General features: G+C 36.9%; 1 protein-coding gene across 1 annotated transcript in view; it reads left to right on the top strand.

Annotated features, from left to right (window-relative positions):
- The window catches only part of MYO16 (myosin XVI), a 404,772-nt gene that overhangs the window by 247,861 nt on the left and 142,854 nt on the right, over positions 1-14,057 (top strand). The window contains exon 16 of the mRNA XM_075525989.1: positions 2,820-2,967. Coding sequence (XP_075382104.1) covers positions 2,820-2,967 — 148 coding nt within the window. The remainder of the gene's footprint in view (positions 1-2,819; positions 2,968-14,057) is intronic.

Raw genomic sequence — 14,057 nt, 5'->3', positions numbered from 1 at the left:
TAAAGATTAGTAATGGCCTGTTTTCAGATTAATTGATGGTAGGGTTAGTTTTACTGAGAAATAAGTTACAAGCACAATAAAAGGTGGAAATCATCCTTCAGGTTCATCTATTCTGTTTTACCCTGTAGGAATGGCAGCCAGGTAATGATTGATTCTGATGAAAGTGTGTGTCTGGGCCAGTCCTGCCATGATAGGTTAAGATTGCATTGCTTCAATTTGTAGTGTGCTGCAAAGTTACTGGAGCCAGAAACATAACCTGCTACCAGCTTAATGATTTCCCAAGCGTGCCCTTTTACTTCCAGCACAGTTCTTTTTTTCTTAGTGTAGCAACAGACAGCTAGATGGCTGATACACAATTCCTCATAATATATGTTCCATAATAGCAGGAGTTCACTTCTGGCTTTTGTAGGATGATGAAATGGGCCAGATCATGTCTTCTTGGTTCAGCAAGTCAGCCTTCTCTGTCAGTCCTGCTGTCTCTTCTGTAGCTAGAATCCCAGGCATGGTTTTGGTTGCCAGCACATGTGTCAGGCCATGCCTGTGCTATTAAATAAAAGAAAGGGTGGAAGATGCCTCTGGGTAGTGTACCACTGACCTTCCGTACTGCTTAACTGGGATGTGCCTGGGATGGCTTGGCCTGTGCAGAGTAGCACTTTCTGAGACCATGCATAGTTCAGGGACAGCACTTAACTGCTGAGACCTTTCTCAAAACAATATGTTCAAGATTCCCTGATTTTGTTTCCCTCCACTCTACACTGTCTTTCAACAATATTCTCACAGGCTGCATTCCCTCATATACACAACCTCAAGTAACTTCAAGTTTGCTGTTTAATTTAACAGTATAGACAGAAACTTAGACCTCTCCAAAAGATAGGAAAATACTTAGGTGAAATTTAAAATATAATTACCAGACAAATACAGATGGTATAGCAATAACCAAGCTAGCTCTGAATGAGCTACTGTGGATATTAGCAGCTGTATGGTGGCAGAAGCATGACATTCTGGCTTCTACCCTAGCCATTAGGCTAATACAACTACCATGCTTCTGATACCACTCTCACATGCTGAGATCTAACCTGCGTAACTTTGCTCAGCCTTGCATTGGGCGATACCTTTGAGTCCAAAACTGATTCTGAAAATACTGTTTCAACTATCCCCATCTTTAGAAGTCTTTAAACTCCCACTCTGCCTTCAAACTTCAGGTCTCTCAGGCATCTGAAGTTGTGCTACTGCATGTGCCTAGAAATGCAACAGTCTTGACTGCACTGAAAAACTCAGTGCTATTTTATGCTTAATCCCAGCTTGCTTCAAAAAAGTAAAAAAAAAAAAATTCTAAAAAACCATGAGTGGCTCAGAAATGGTATGTGTTTAGAGAACATACTTACTGTGCTACAGGATGCATGTACCAGTATTTTCTATCACTGAATGTTCAAGAACTACTTCCAGTTCATAAAGGAAGGAATCTTAGATGATTTGGTTATCATCCAGACTATGGGAAGCTATGGTTTAATATCCTCCTCTGCTTACAAGATTCCAAAATTATAGCTCCTCCGTTGCTGAGAAGTGCACCTTATCCTTTAAACTCAACAGTCTTTTCCAGGATAAGGATGCTCGCTAAGACCCTGTGAAAGCTCTGCCATATCGCAGAGGTTGAAAAGCATAAAGCTGCAACAGAATGTAGTGGTGGGGGTGCTCAGTTGTGTGTGAAGGGACATGCTTCTGGTCTTTGCACCACAGCTAGTATTTAAGCAACGATGAGATAAAGTGTACAAACAGTGGGGTAAGTGGGAACTGGAATCAGGTCCTCGCTCGCAGGGAGGGCCCTGACCTCTAGCTACAGTTAGGTGTTCCCTTGTTCTCTTTAGCCTGCTGCATCTGTCTGCGTGGTGGTGTACACTCAGCAGAGGGCTGAAGAGTAGTCTGCCCAAAACAGTGAATCTCCCTCTGTCTCTTCACAAATGCCTCTACAACGCCTGTAATCTGGTGAAGCAGGTGAATAGATCTGAGGGTCCAATATTTCCTCTGCTTCTGTTCTTTGCCTCTTTCAGAACCTTAGTGGGCCTCAGGTCATATGTGATCAGATCAAATTGTGGTCAGGTTTGTCCTCCTTCACCTTCTTCCCAGATGTGCTGATTCAGATGGCTTCTGCTTTGGCCAGCTCATCATAACCCTTCTGAGATGCTGATGTTTCCCCAGGCACAGGATAGTGAGCTTGTTGATGACCAGTTCTGCAGAGGATTTGTCTCTTTGTAGCCATCTAGAAGTAGCCATCTAGAAGTTAGGCGGTTAATCTAAACTGTTAATCTGAGTGTTCGTGATTGCCAACAGAGAAAGAGGAAACGATTCCAAGGGCAGTTTTTCCAAGATATCTTGAATGTCTCATGCAACTTTCTCTCTCCATTAAGAAGGAGCTTAGAATAGATGCCAATGCTCAGATGGCTACACTTCGGTGAGATGACTAACAGCTTGTCTCTTAGAAAGTCTTCCCAAATATGACAACTGGTTCCTCAAATAAGTAAAACAGAGTACAAATCAACATCATTATCTTTAAAATTAAGAAATAAATTTTAAAGATAATGTAAGATAGTAAGTAAGTAAGATAAGACATTTGTTCCACTAATTTTAATGGAATTAGGGGTTTATATGTGATTTATATAGAAAAACATAGTAGAATGAATAGTAATATTTTTGATATCATGCTCATCTCAGACTGTTTTATAAGAAACATTGTTTATACTTCAGTGTTGCAATGGTGAATGGTTTAAAATATATGTTTAGAGCATTCAGTATAATGATGAATTTGTTTGTTTCTCAATCAGCTAGGATTTATACATACATGTTGGAGAAGTCTCGTGTCATTATGCAACCTCTCAACCAGAGTAATTTTCATGTTTTTTACTTGATGATGGATGGGCTGTCTGCTGAAGAAAAATACACCCTGTACCTCAGTAATTTGTCTGCACACAGGTAGGAAAACAACTTTATATTTAGTGTTAATATTTTTCTTATTTTAGTACCTCTTTGCTGTTGAGGTCCTTCCTCCAATACTTAACATTCGTGTCGTAACTTTTCAATGAGCTCTGACATTATTTATTATTGAGTACCTGTTCATGACGATTTAATTCTGGAGTACACGTATACTCTCTTAGCGAGATCAGAGTCTTGGATCCATTAGGATTATTGCCTTAAAGGAGAAAAAGGAAATAAACTTCCTGGTTATTTTTCCATCTTCTGTGGACTAGAGTAGGTCTGTTCTTTTTTTTTTTTTTTTCCCCGATGAAACTTTTTGTCTTCAGGAAAGACTGTTTTATTAAAATTAGACTTTTCTTATGGAATATGTTGATTTTGATGAAATTTCACTGATATTGTGCTACACAGAAATATGTAACTGATATTTCCATTTTCATTTTGAGATTTACTTTTCCTCATATTTATTAAGAAAAACAGAAACAAAGTATTGACTGCTTGAAACCAAGGATAGGATTCAACACCAACACCTAAAATTAGGTCTTTGTGTGTGTCTCCACATGAGCTCGTTGTCTTGGCTCCCATTTGCAATCAAAGGAGATTGAGTCTCTACTCAGCTCTGTACAGAGTTACATGTAGATGTGTGCTTCGGGGTGAACTGAACCACATTTGGGATTTCATAAACTGTGATGACTACGTCCCCTTTAATAGTAAGAGCTTAAATATACAGAGCTGTATATAGACACCTAAATGTAGTACGTCTAAGGAATACACACTACATTTGGAATACACTCCAAATAAAAGTGGAAGTTTTTGGTTTTTCAGGAAATTTTGGGGGTATCTCAAAATTTATTAATACAAATTCTTTTGGAATGAAAACATATTCCCTATTTAGATCATTTTCCTTTCTTTCTTCAGTCTTCTTAGGTGATTCCTAAGAAATATCACTGAAATGAGAGAAGCCTGTTTGGCATTAATGATCTTCTCTTAAATTGGCTAAGTTTATAAAGAGTATAGTGAGTAACTGTAAAAAGACCAATAGTAATTAAAATGATGTAAAATGAGTGTTTCAAGTTTTTCATATCTAAGCCTTTTTCCCATGGATTTTTCTCTCAACTTTTCTGTCTTCCACTCTGGCTAGTACTTGAATAAAATAGTATTCCCAGATTTGGGGCCTGTAAATAGAAAGATACCACGTTAATTTTTGCAGAAAAAACTTACCTGATTCTGATTTTTTCTTAAACACAAGTCTTCAGACTACTGTTGTTTGGTAATGTTTTAAGCTGTTAGCACTTCTGGTATTATACAGAATGGTGTAATGCACTAGCTCTGAAGAAACCTGAGGCTAAGTTGGTTTACTAAAAATGACCCACTTCAAAGAGGGGGAGGGGAAGAGTTAAATTCTATGTTGTAAATCCTTTGAAGACTTTGAAGACCAAAAGGATTCTGAGCTCCCGATCATTAATTTATTCCTCTTCTAGCAAAAGTTGTTTAGAATCACTCCGTTTATTCAGAAAATGAAACAGTTTGAAGTCACTTTGCAAGAAGCTCCAACAGGAAAGACTTAGCACAACCCTGAATAACTAGATTCATATGAACAAAGCTTTATCTGATATCTGATAAGCATCCAAAAAGAACAAAATAGTATTTTTAAATAGATGTCTGAACATTGCAGTGCCAACTCTTTAGAAGTAATTTATAGCTGAATATTTGCATAAAGCTGCTTTTATCAATAAAGCTTTGCTTTGGCTACATAGAGTAGATTGTATCTTGCATTATTGTGAGAGAGTTTGGGCCAAATATTTCTTACCTTAAACTCCTGAGTGTAGTAGTTCAGGGGGCCAGATCTTTCTTGGTTGATTGAAACTTGGTTGAAATTCAACTAGGGGTGAATTTCTACAGTGTCAAACTCATACATGAATCAGAAAGCAGGATTTGGCTTCTGTTATAAATTCATGATTTCTGGCTTAGTCAAATTTTGATGAGATCATATCATTCTGGTAACATCAATAAGTGAATTTGTCATGTTTGCTTTAAGCAAGTGTAATCCTGACTCTAATAGCAAATCTAATTAGATAACAGCCCTTTTGAAACTATAGGTGGTTCACAGCCAACCGTTTTTTGATAATTTTTCTGTTCCTCTTTGCATTGTTTAATGTTGCACTTTTATGTAGAAGACTGAACAATCTTAGTAAATAATGGCTGTTAAGATCACAAGATACCCCTATTTTTTCATTCTTTGCTTAAGCCATTGCAATATGAGAAATGAGACATAGCATTGTTTTTTTATTCTCATTTTAAATAAAAGTACCTTAAAGAGTCAAGGTAGTATTGTCAATAGCGGTTATTGTTAGACTTGATGGTGTAAAAGGTGAGAGGTAGTTCATGTATTAAGCAGTATATAAGCCTGGATTAAAAGTTAATGTAAATAACTAAAAGGGGAAATCCCTCCTCTTTGGAGTCACTGAGAGTTTCAGTAAGGCTGGGGTTTCACCCCAATGTGTAAGGGGAGTTGTTAGGTTGTAATTCTGTGGTGTTTGATGCTGTCCTGAGAGGGAGCTTGAGCTCAGAAACTTGAATGTATGTTCTTGCAAGCATTATGACTGCTTAAGGCAGCGTATGAAGACAAATAGCTAGCCACTTTCTATTGAACCTATATACAACTAGGATCTTAAAGTAGCAAGCCATCTAAATCTATGTAGGAAGGAATCTGAATGAATACATCTCCCACAGTATCTGCATGTGGATCATGATGGATAAAGGCAGAAGCAATTCCTGAAAGGTAAGATAATTTTTCAAGATTTAGCAGGGGGAGCATATCAGAAATGGAGAGAGAGTGTCTTGAAAGGGCAAGTCAAGGCTTTTTGATTGACAACAACTACTCCCATGTGTTCATTACATTCAGAAGCTAATTTTTATCAGCAGATCCTTGATTGAAATTTCCAAAGTTTCTATTCATTTGATGTGTTTCAAAAGAATGGCAGAACTTTGTTTATCTTGATGATGATGTGTAATACAGAGAGATTAGAGATTTGAAGTTATAGTCTCAATTTGCTCTTGATTTACTCTTGATTTTTTTTGCTAGTTGTAGATACAGTCCACGACTGTAAGCATTGCTTTTCTGGCAGGTGAAGTTAAGCCTCATAATAAGAGTATGTACTAGCTTTTCTAGCACATTAACTTTAGCCTCATAGTTACAGTAGGTACTACCTTAGTGATGACTCTTGCAACCAAAGTGAAACAGAGAGCAAAGAAGAGAGGTGCCAATGGTGATAGATCAGCTTGTAAATGGTGTTCAACTCTGGTGAAGAAAGAGTACTAAGAGGAGAGATCAGAAAGACAGGAAAGACAAAATGTGGGAAAAATCTTCCAGAAAAAAGTAGAAAGACCTGCTTTTATTATTATTACGGGCCAATTGCTTCATATTAGCATTGATATTCCAAAGCTGTAGTATATATAACAATGTAAGTCTAATATAATATAATATAATATGAATAATATATATAATATATAATATAATATAACAATATAAGTCTTCGTGTAATAGGTATATGTAAGATACTCAAACATACTGTCATTAAAAATCATGTCATTACATTTGTATATGTATATTAGAAAAATAGCTTAAGGCTACTTAACTATAGAAAATGGTTTCAGAAACAATGGTGGGTTTGGCAGCTGTTCAACTTGATGTCACCATTTTCAGTTTAAACAAGGTTGCTAGTTCTCCTAATTGATTGTACTGTTAACGGCTTTTGGTAGCGTAGGCAAACTGATACAATGCTCTCAGTATTGCAAGGTGATTCTGACAGATGTTTTTGAGTCCTCCCTTGTAATGCCAGATCTTTGTCACCCAACATTTATAGGTTGAAATATACTGCTTGTAAATAAGCTGTATGTGTCAAACTAAACAACTTCAAGCTGGAGAAAATGTTAATATACACATTCATGCAGAAGCTGGACTACGGTCAGGGAGTGCATTTTGCGTTTGTATTTTCAGACTGCTGTTCCCAGATGTGCAAAACTTTCCTTCCTCCCATAGAACAATGATGTGCACTGCAGTGTGTGCTCTCTCTGCCTGTGCTGTTTCTCCCACCCCTTAAAAAGCAGTGAAACTCTTCTGCAACAATAGCTGTAGATGAGTTCACAGAACTGGTGTATCCTCTTTTACAGTTTGTCAGTGCAGGTGCCTTCTTTACTGTCAATAAGAAAACTTTCCGTTAATTTCATGCATAAAGTAGTAATTTTAGTGAAGTGATTGAATTTCCCATTAAAATCTAAACTGATCAGAACCTCTTTGCTTGATCATTGAGGAAATCATTCCCAACTCTAAAGGATAAGGTTAGTCTTCAAAAGGTGCTTAGAGACTACAGTGAGGGAAAGTGAATGGTATAGAAAAGATCTCAGTAGACATTTTTCAGAGGCATTAAGTGCAAAGCCTTATGTCTGATTTTTTGTGTGTTTCCAGTCATCATCTTTTCTAACAGGGACTAATACAATGTGTGCAAAATGGTGATTATTCTAGCATTGTCCATAATGATCCCCACCCTTCCCTTCCCTCACACACAAGAGCTCAAGATGAGAATTTTCAAGACTGTGAGTGGCTGCTTACTCCAACTTTCCCCAATTCAACATACTTAGGAGGCAGCATCTTTGTTTTCTAACTGCTATAGATATAAAGCCAGGAAGACATTGCATGTTTCCATGCCTTCTCTCTTTCTTTTCGTTCCTTTTATCTTTGGATGCCATTTTTCTTTCCAATCGTTTGATTATTTTCTCATTTAAAATGCAACAGAAAGAAATATCAATCTTGAAAATAACGGTTTTCCGTATCTGTGCCATTTGTCTACAAATGTAGCTGTGGCACTCTAATGATACAAGGTAAATTCATAGAGGAAAGTTGTTTTTTTAATTAGTCCCACATAATTGGAAAAACAGACATTTTAGGGATGTTCCAGTCCTCTGATGTTCCATGCTCTTTCCTTGTATTCAAGCCTGACAGATCGCTTTTTTCCTCATAGATATTCACTTTGATTTAAACTTTCAGTACCCCCATAAAGCCCAGCAGTGTCCATAAAAATTCACAGAGGTGCTTACACAATACCATTTTGATCCCTTTGCCTCACAAATTGCCTATTGCTGATTTCTGTGTCTGATGACTAGAGGGAAATCCAAACAAGTGTTAGACCCGTCTTACAAAATTGGTTGGATCTAAATACTGTGAATGAAATAACTAGATCTGGAACGGTTACATCAGATTTTCCCACGGGTGGTAGTCCTGCTGGAAAAATAATTTCTATATGAAGAGCCAAGTTACATCACTCTACCAAACTGCCATTAGACTTTGTGTGCTGAAACTCAGCATAAGTAAGTTGTACCGAAATTCTCAGTCTCACCCCGATAAAGTCTAGTGTTGAGGCTCTATGAACGTCACTGTTGAGGATCAACTTTGTTTTAAAACCCTGCTGATAGAATAAAGCTCCAGGCAATTAGGAAAGTGGCATTCATTGTATTTAAATTCAGCAGGAAGGTAAAGATCAGACTCAGAGATTCCTCAGCTTTTCCATTGTGGGAGGTATGAGCACGGGAGGGGAGAAAAGCTGTGATAGGAGATGTTAGGCTTACCATCCCTGCAGCTGAATGGCCATGAAGGTCAAGTCCTTCTAGTTCTACTTGGCCAAAACCCCTTCCTAATTCTTCTGTGCAAATAGTAGCAGCCTATCATTTCTACATTTCTTTAAAAATTATCTCTTCTCAGACACATCCAGGGAAATCACACTGGGTGAGACTTTTGAACTTTGAAATCATTCTCAAATGCTAACAACAGTTTTGCTAGGCCTCCTTTGAGTCGTGAGTTTTCAGTGCCTTGTCCAGGATGTAGGCAATTCTGTGTAATGGCCGGAGAAGAGCCGGGTCAGGCGCTGCCCCACGCGGGCAGAGGAGCAGGGAGCCAAGGGTGGCAGCGGGGCAGGGCCCTCACCCTCCTGGCACATCCCTATGGCACCCAGCAGGTCCGGGGATGATCAGTGGGGTCAGACACTACCCAGAGAGCTGGGCAGGGCCATGGGTATGGGGACAGAATGAGACCAGGCTGGGACATGAGCCCACAGGTGGGGGTCCGGGGGTTCTGTGGCTGGGCACAGGCATGGCTGACCCCAGATCAGGCCAGGACCAAGGCCCAACATGTGAGCTCAAAAGCCACTTCTGAGCCAAGAGGGGTCCCAAAAAGGCTTCTTGCACTGCCCAGGCAGCTAAATCCTTGAGGGGGCGGAGGGTGTGCAAGACCTCTGCAGAATCATAAAAGATCCTTCATCAATTTTTGATGAGAGTTAATGAATATCTAATTCTTTCCCACATTATCAAAAAACAGTTAAATCTTCAAAGTTCCCTATTAATTGCTCTCCTTTGCATATGTATATTTTCTTCAATATGTGTATTTTCTTTAGCATATTGCTTGTAAATTTGTACTTAACACTTTCAATACATGGCAGCTCTTGTGGCAACAGTTGAGCTAATGATTTGTACTTTGTCTGTCACCCCTAAGATTTTTTTGCCATGGATCTTTCGGCATTTAAGTTCTTAGTACAGATCTGAGTGAAGAGGACAAAAAACTTGAACTAGTCTCCCACTTCCTTTTCCTTTCCCAACCTATTTTTTATCTTGCATTAAATCATAGAGATAACTTTTGTTTCTACTTTCTTTATGTTCATTTTCCTGTACTTAGCATTGGCCACCCTACTAACACATGAACCAAGACCTTCAAAAATTAGAAGTGCATTTGATATTTTACAGAGGATAAGGAATTTTAAAGGCTGGATGACTACGTGCAGGTGATTCTCAAGGGCAGTGTCTGAAATTTATCATCTTGCTATTATCCTACTCCAACATACTTCTTTCATAATGAATGCTGAGTAGAACGTTAATTTTCAAATTATTATACCGGAATTCTAGAAGAAGTTTTACCTTGCCACAAGTAACTCTGGAGCACTCTGAGAAAGTTATCTGTCTTTGGGTATCCAAGCTAAATTAAATTTCATATCATATTCAGTTGAATTCTTTTTTTTTTTTTTCCTGCTTGTAAACTTTTTGCATAACAGCTGAGGGGTTTAGAGGTGAAGCTTCTATTATTGTGAAATAAGATTTATGAGACATTTTCTCTAGTCATTAGAATTTTTAAAAATATTTCTTAGAGGTTCAAAAGCAGTATATGTTTTCTTTACTTTCTTGTATCTCAGGTGTCTCAAAGTAATATACTTTGAATTTATGTGTGCATGCACATATATAGACATACCGAATGTATTTATACTCCACTTTTTTTCCATTTCTCTCCTTCTTCCCTGTTCTCTCTTCTCTTCCAAAGGTCTCTTAAATTGGAAACAAACATTCAAGTTCTGGTTGAACAAGTAAATCTGTATTTTTTTGATACTGTGCAAGTTTTCCTGTCCTAACTTGATTACATGCAGCACATTCCTTTTCTCCAGAAAGCTTGCATTTTAAATATATTAACACTTACAAGACAATGCAGTGACACATGTAGCGCAAGCTATGTATATTAGCACGCCTAGACAGCAAAGGACCATTGGGGTATAAAGACTTTTCAAGCATGATTGACAAACTTTCTAAATAATGGGGTAATGTGAAGATGCAGTTTCAAACACAGATTTCAAAAACTGAGGGAGTTAACTCTCAGTTAATTTTGCTGGAATTCATTTCAGTACAATAAGTGAATATGGATAGGTGAAGCCTTAAGTAAAAGTGAAAATAGTTTGGGTTTGTTTTTTCTTTTTTAAACTATGTGGTAGCAAATAATATAAAAATTATACACTTCAATCAGTTTACATCTTCCTCTTATGATTTACTTATATTTCAGCTGTCCAGTGAAAAGCTTTAACTGTGAACATTTGTTTCTTAGCTGTCCTCATACAATACTACTGTGAAAAACGGGTTCGCAACCAGTAGTACTATTTTAAGAACAAGATCTGTAGATTCCAAATTAAATGAGGCAATTTCATTTACTTAGATTCCAGTGAGGTCTGACAGCTAAACTACACCAGCTAGTTATTAGAAAGGTAATGGAGAGAGGAGAAGCAGATATATTTGTCTGAGATTCTGGAGCAGGTTTAAACTTGCTGCAGTGAGTTTTATATCTATGTAACCTGGAATAATTTCAACATCAAAAGAATTGTCTAAATTTTCTCTATTGTCTTTTGCTTTGTTTTGTTTTGTTTTGTTTACTTTTGCTGCACACCATTTATTCTTTTCCTGTTTACCCTGTGTTTACTGATGTCTGAATTTTTTCACTGATTTTTTTTTTAGGTCAAATCTTCTTTACTGCATATATAACATATGTATATTCCAGCAAAATGTGCTTTCACATTGTTCTGTTTAATGTATTTTTCCCTGCCCTCTTATAACTTCAGCCTCCACTTCCCTTTTATTTCAACTGGTAACAGCCTTTACCCCAGTACTCTTACCTTCTTCAATTTTCCTTTTTCTTCCTCATTCATGCAGGTTTTCTGAGTAAATAGGGTTCATGAGATTATTCAACTTGTTTTTCTCTTTTTCCTTCCCAGAAATGAACAGGAATTGAACCAAAAAAACCATTTTTTTTTTCCTTAGCTCTCTTTTTGTTGACCTATTCTTTCTTTGAAATTCAGGCTCCATTAATCTCTTGGAGCATGATCTTCAAGCATCAGTGTTGTTCTTTACACTTCAAAGAAGGAAGAGTTGAGAGGCAACACCAGTAAATGGCTGAGGTGTGTGATTTGTTATGCTGGATAGTAATAATCATGACTAACTCAGTTTTGTTAAGGATGGACACCAGAAAATATATTATATGTTGTATTAAGAGACATCTTTGTGATTTAAAGTGATATTGATTAACCAGAACTAATTTTATCTAATTCTAATGTTACATTTTACAATACAAGTTTTCAGATATATCTGAGATTGAAAAATACAACAATGTAATTAAGTTTGGAGTTTTTTTGCATCCAATATTTATTTTTTAAAGTGTTACTCTGTGGTCTAATTCATCTTATTTTTCTTATTCATGTAATTCACTTCTGTTCAGCCAAGCTTTTAGGCTTAGTCTCTCATATTTTAGGCTTAGACTCTCATATTTTACATCATACCTGCCCCGTTTTTTATCAGGGCAGGTATGATGTCTGGACCATGTAGGCTAAAACTTCCTCCCTAAGATCATAACTGCGCACCTTAACATTCAGGAAATAGCTAAAAATAGAGTCAGCATTAAAGTTAATATTGTACAGTATCTTTCTGAAAATTCACTGCATTTCCTCTATCTTAAACCCCTTCTTTCTGTGAGATATTTGTGCATAGTTGTGTCCTACAAGATGCATACTAGAAGGTTAGCACTGCAATTACAGAAGGTATAATCAGGATCACAGCTTAGGTTTTCAAAACAAAACTGAAATATTCATTTGTGTCATCTGCTTTATTTTGCAAATTAAGTGGTTATTTTTCTATTTGCAGATACCTACACCTCATGCATAAAGTATACTTCTATGTTATTAACTTTATTTCACAATATTTGTTTTGAGTATCTGGCTGTGCAGTTGGTTTGAGTGGTTCATCCTGAATTCAGGGTTAGTTACATACACACCTGCAGACTTGCATTCTAATTACATGTCAAGATATCCAGAACAGTATTTTTCTACTTGAAAGCAGAGGTACATTAGCTTTGGATTTTGATGTTTAATTTATTTATTCCAGTTTCAATGTTAGCTACTTTTGACATTACTGCTTTATTCCCAAAGGATCCTTTAAGAAAATATAGCTCCAATGATGTTTAATAATCATTAATTTACATGAAATCCAAAAATAATTTTTATTTAACGAAGTAAAGGTAGTAAAATAAGTCTGAGCCTTAGCTCAGTGTCTTTGTCTTAGGTCCCAAGTGGACTTGTTATTTGTCTGGCTTTCAGAATAAATGCTATAGAAATTCTGCTTTGTTTGAGAGTGTAAATCTGAAACTCATATTCCTCTGGGTATTTTCTTTCATTTGACGTTAACAATCCCCTCTTCATTGCATTATTCTTCATACATATTGATTGAATAGTGGCAGAGGATGTACAGCACTCCAATGGCAGACTCTCAGAGGTAAAGAAATCATTCATTACGATTACCTCTCTTTTCAACAACTGTTTTTCATCATAATTCTAACAAGCTGAAGGTATAGAACTAACTGTGTAAATGAACAAATGAGATGTTTTTTCAGGAATAAATTGTATGTTTAGGGTGGTATGGTAGAGCCAAGGCACTCCTCCTTGTATTTCTCTATAGTTCTAAAGGAACTCAGATATCTGGTAATCTTTGGTATTTTACATTCTCTCAGTGCCAGTGAGCAGTTCGGAACAGAAAAAATAACATCAGACCATATAAATCCACTTTGACTTTTGCCTTTTTATAGCTCTAGACAGTTTACTTCAGCATGTTTAGTCTTAATCCACAAACTTGCGTTTTACTTCATTTGACTTGGCATGATACCATTTGCTACTTCTTTGATTGAGAGAGGCTTTGTCTTTCTTGTCTCCTTTGGGGTAAGCATGATATGGAAACACAAGCAGAAAATAAGAGGAGAATAATCTGTCTGTGGCATGAAAGATAAAGAGTAGGAGGCAGGAAAAAATGAAATCTGTTTAATCCAAGAGAAAGAAACAAACTTGGTAATTAAGAGCACCGGGACCTATAGAGTCTACTGAAGACAGAACATACATCTGTCTTAGTTTTAACAGAAAACTAAACATACAAGAAAACATTGTTTGGAATAAATTGCTTGAAATGGAGAAAGAAAATGCAAAAATAAATATAACATGAACCAGATGACTTTCCAATTTGTTGTGAATTCTGTTGATGAATATCTTACACCTTAAAGTTTCTGGGCCAAGTTCAACCTTTTGTTAGAAAAAAGAAAACTCCAGAGATCCATGGAAGTTATATATATATTGAGGTGAAATTTGGTCCTCTGTTGAAGAAATTAAGTGCTGACTGTTTAGGCAGCCCACCAGTATTTCACGTCAGACTGAAAATGAATGTAGCTCCAAGGGATGAAATTGCCGTAGAAAAGC

This window comes from Mycteria americana, chromosome 1 (assembly GCF_035582795.1).
Source record: "Mycteria americana isolate JAX WOST 10 ecotype Jacksonville Zoo and Gardens chromosome 1, USCA_MyAme_1.0, whole genome shotgun sequence".
Classification (NCBI taxonomy): domain Eukaryota; kingdom Metazoa; phylum Chordata; class Aves; order Ciconiiformes; family Ciconiidae; genus Mycteria; species Mycteria americana.
Note: the sequence above shows the minus strand (reverse complement) of the source record. Positions and strands in the feature narration are given on the sequence as shown.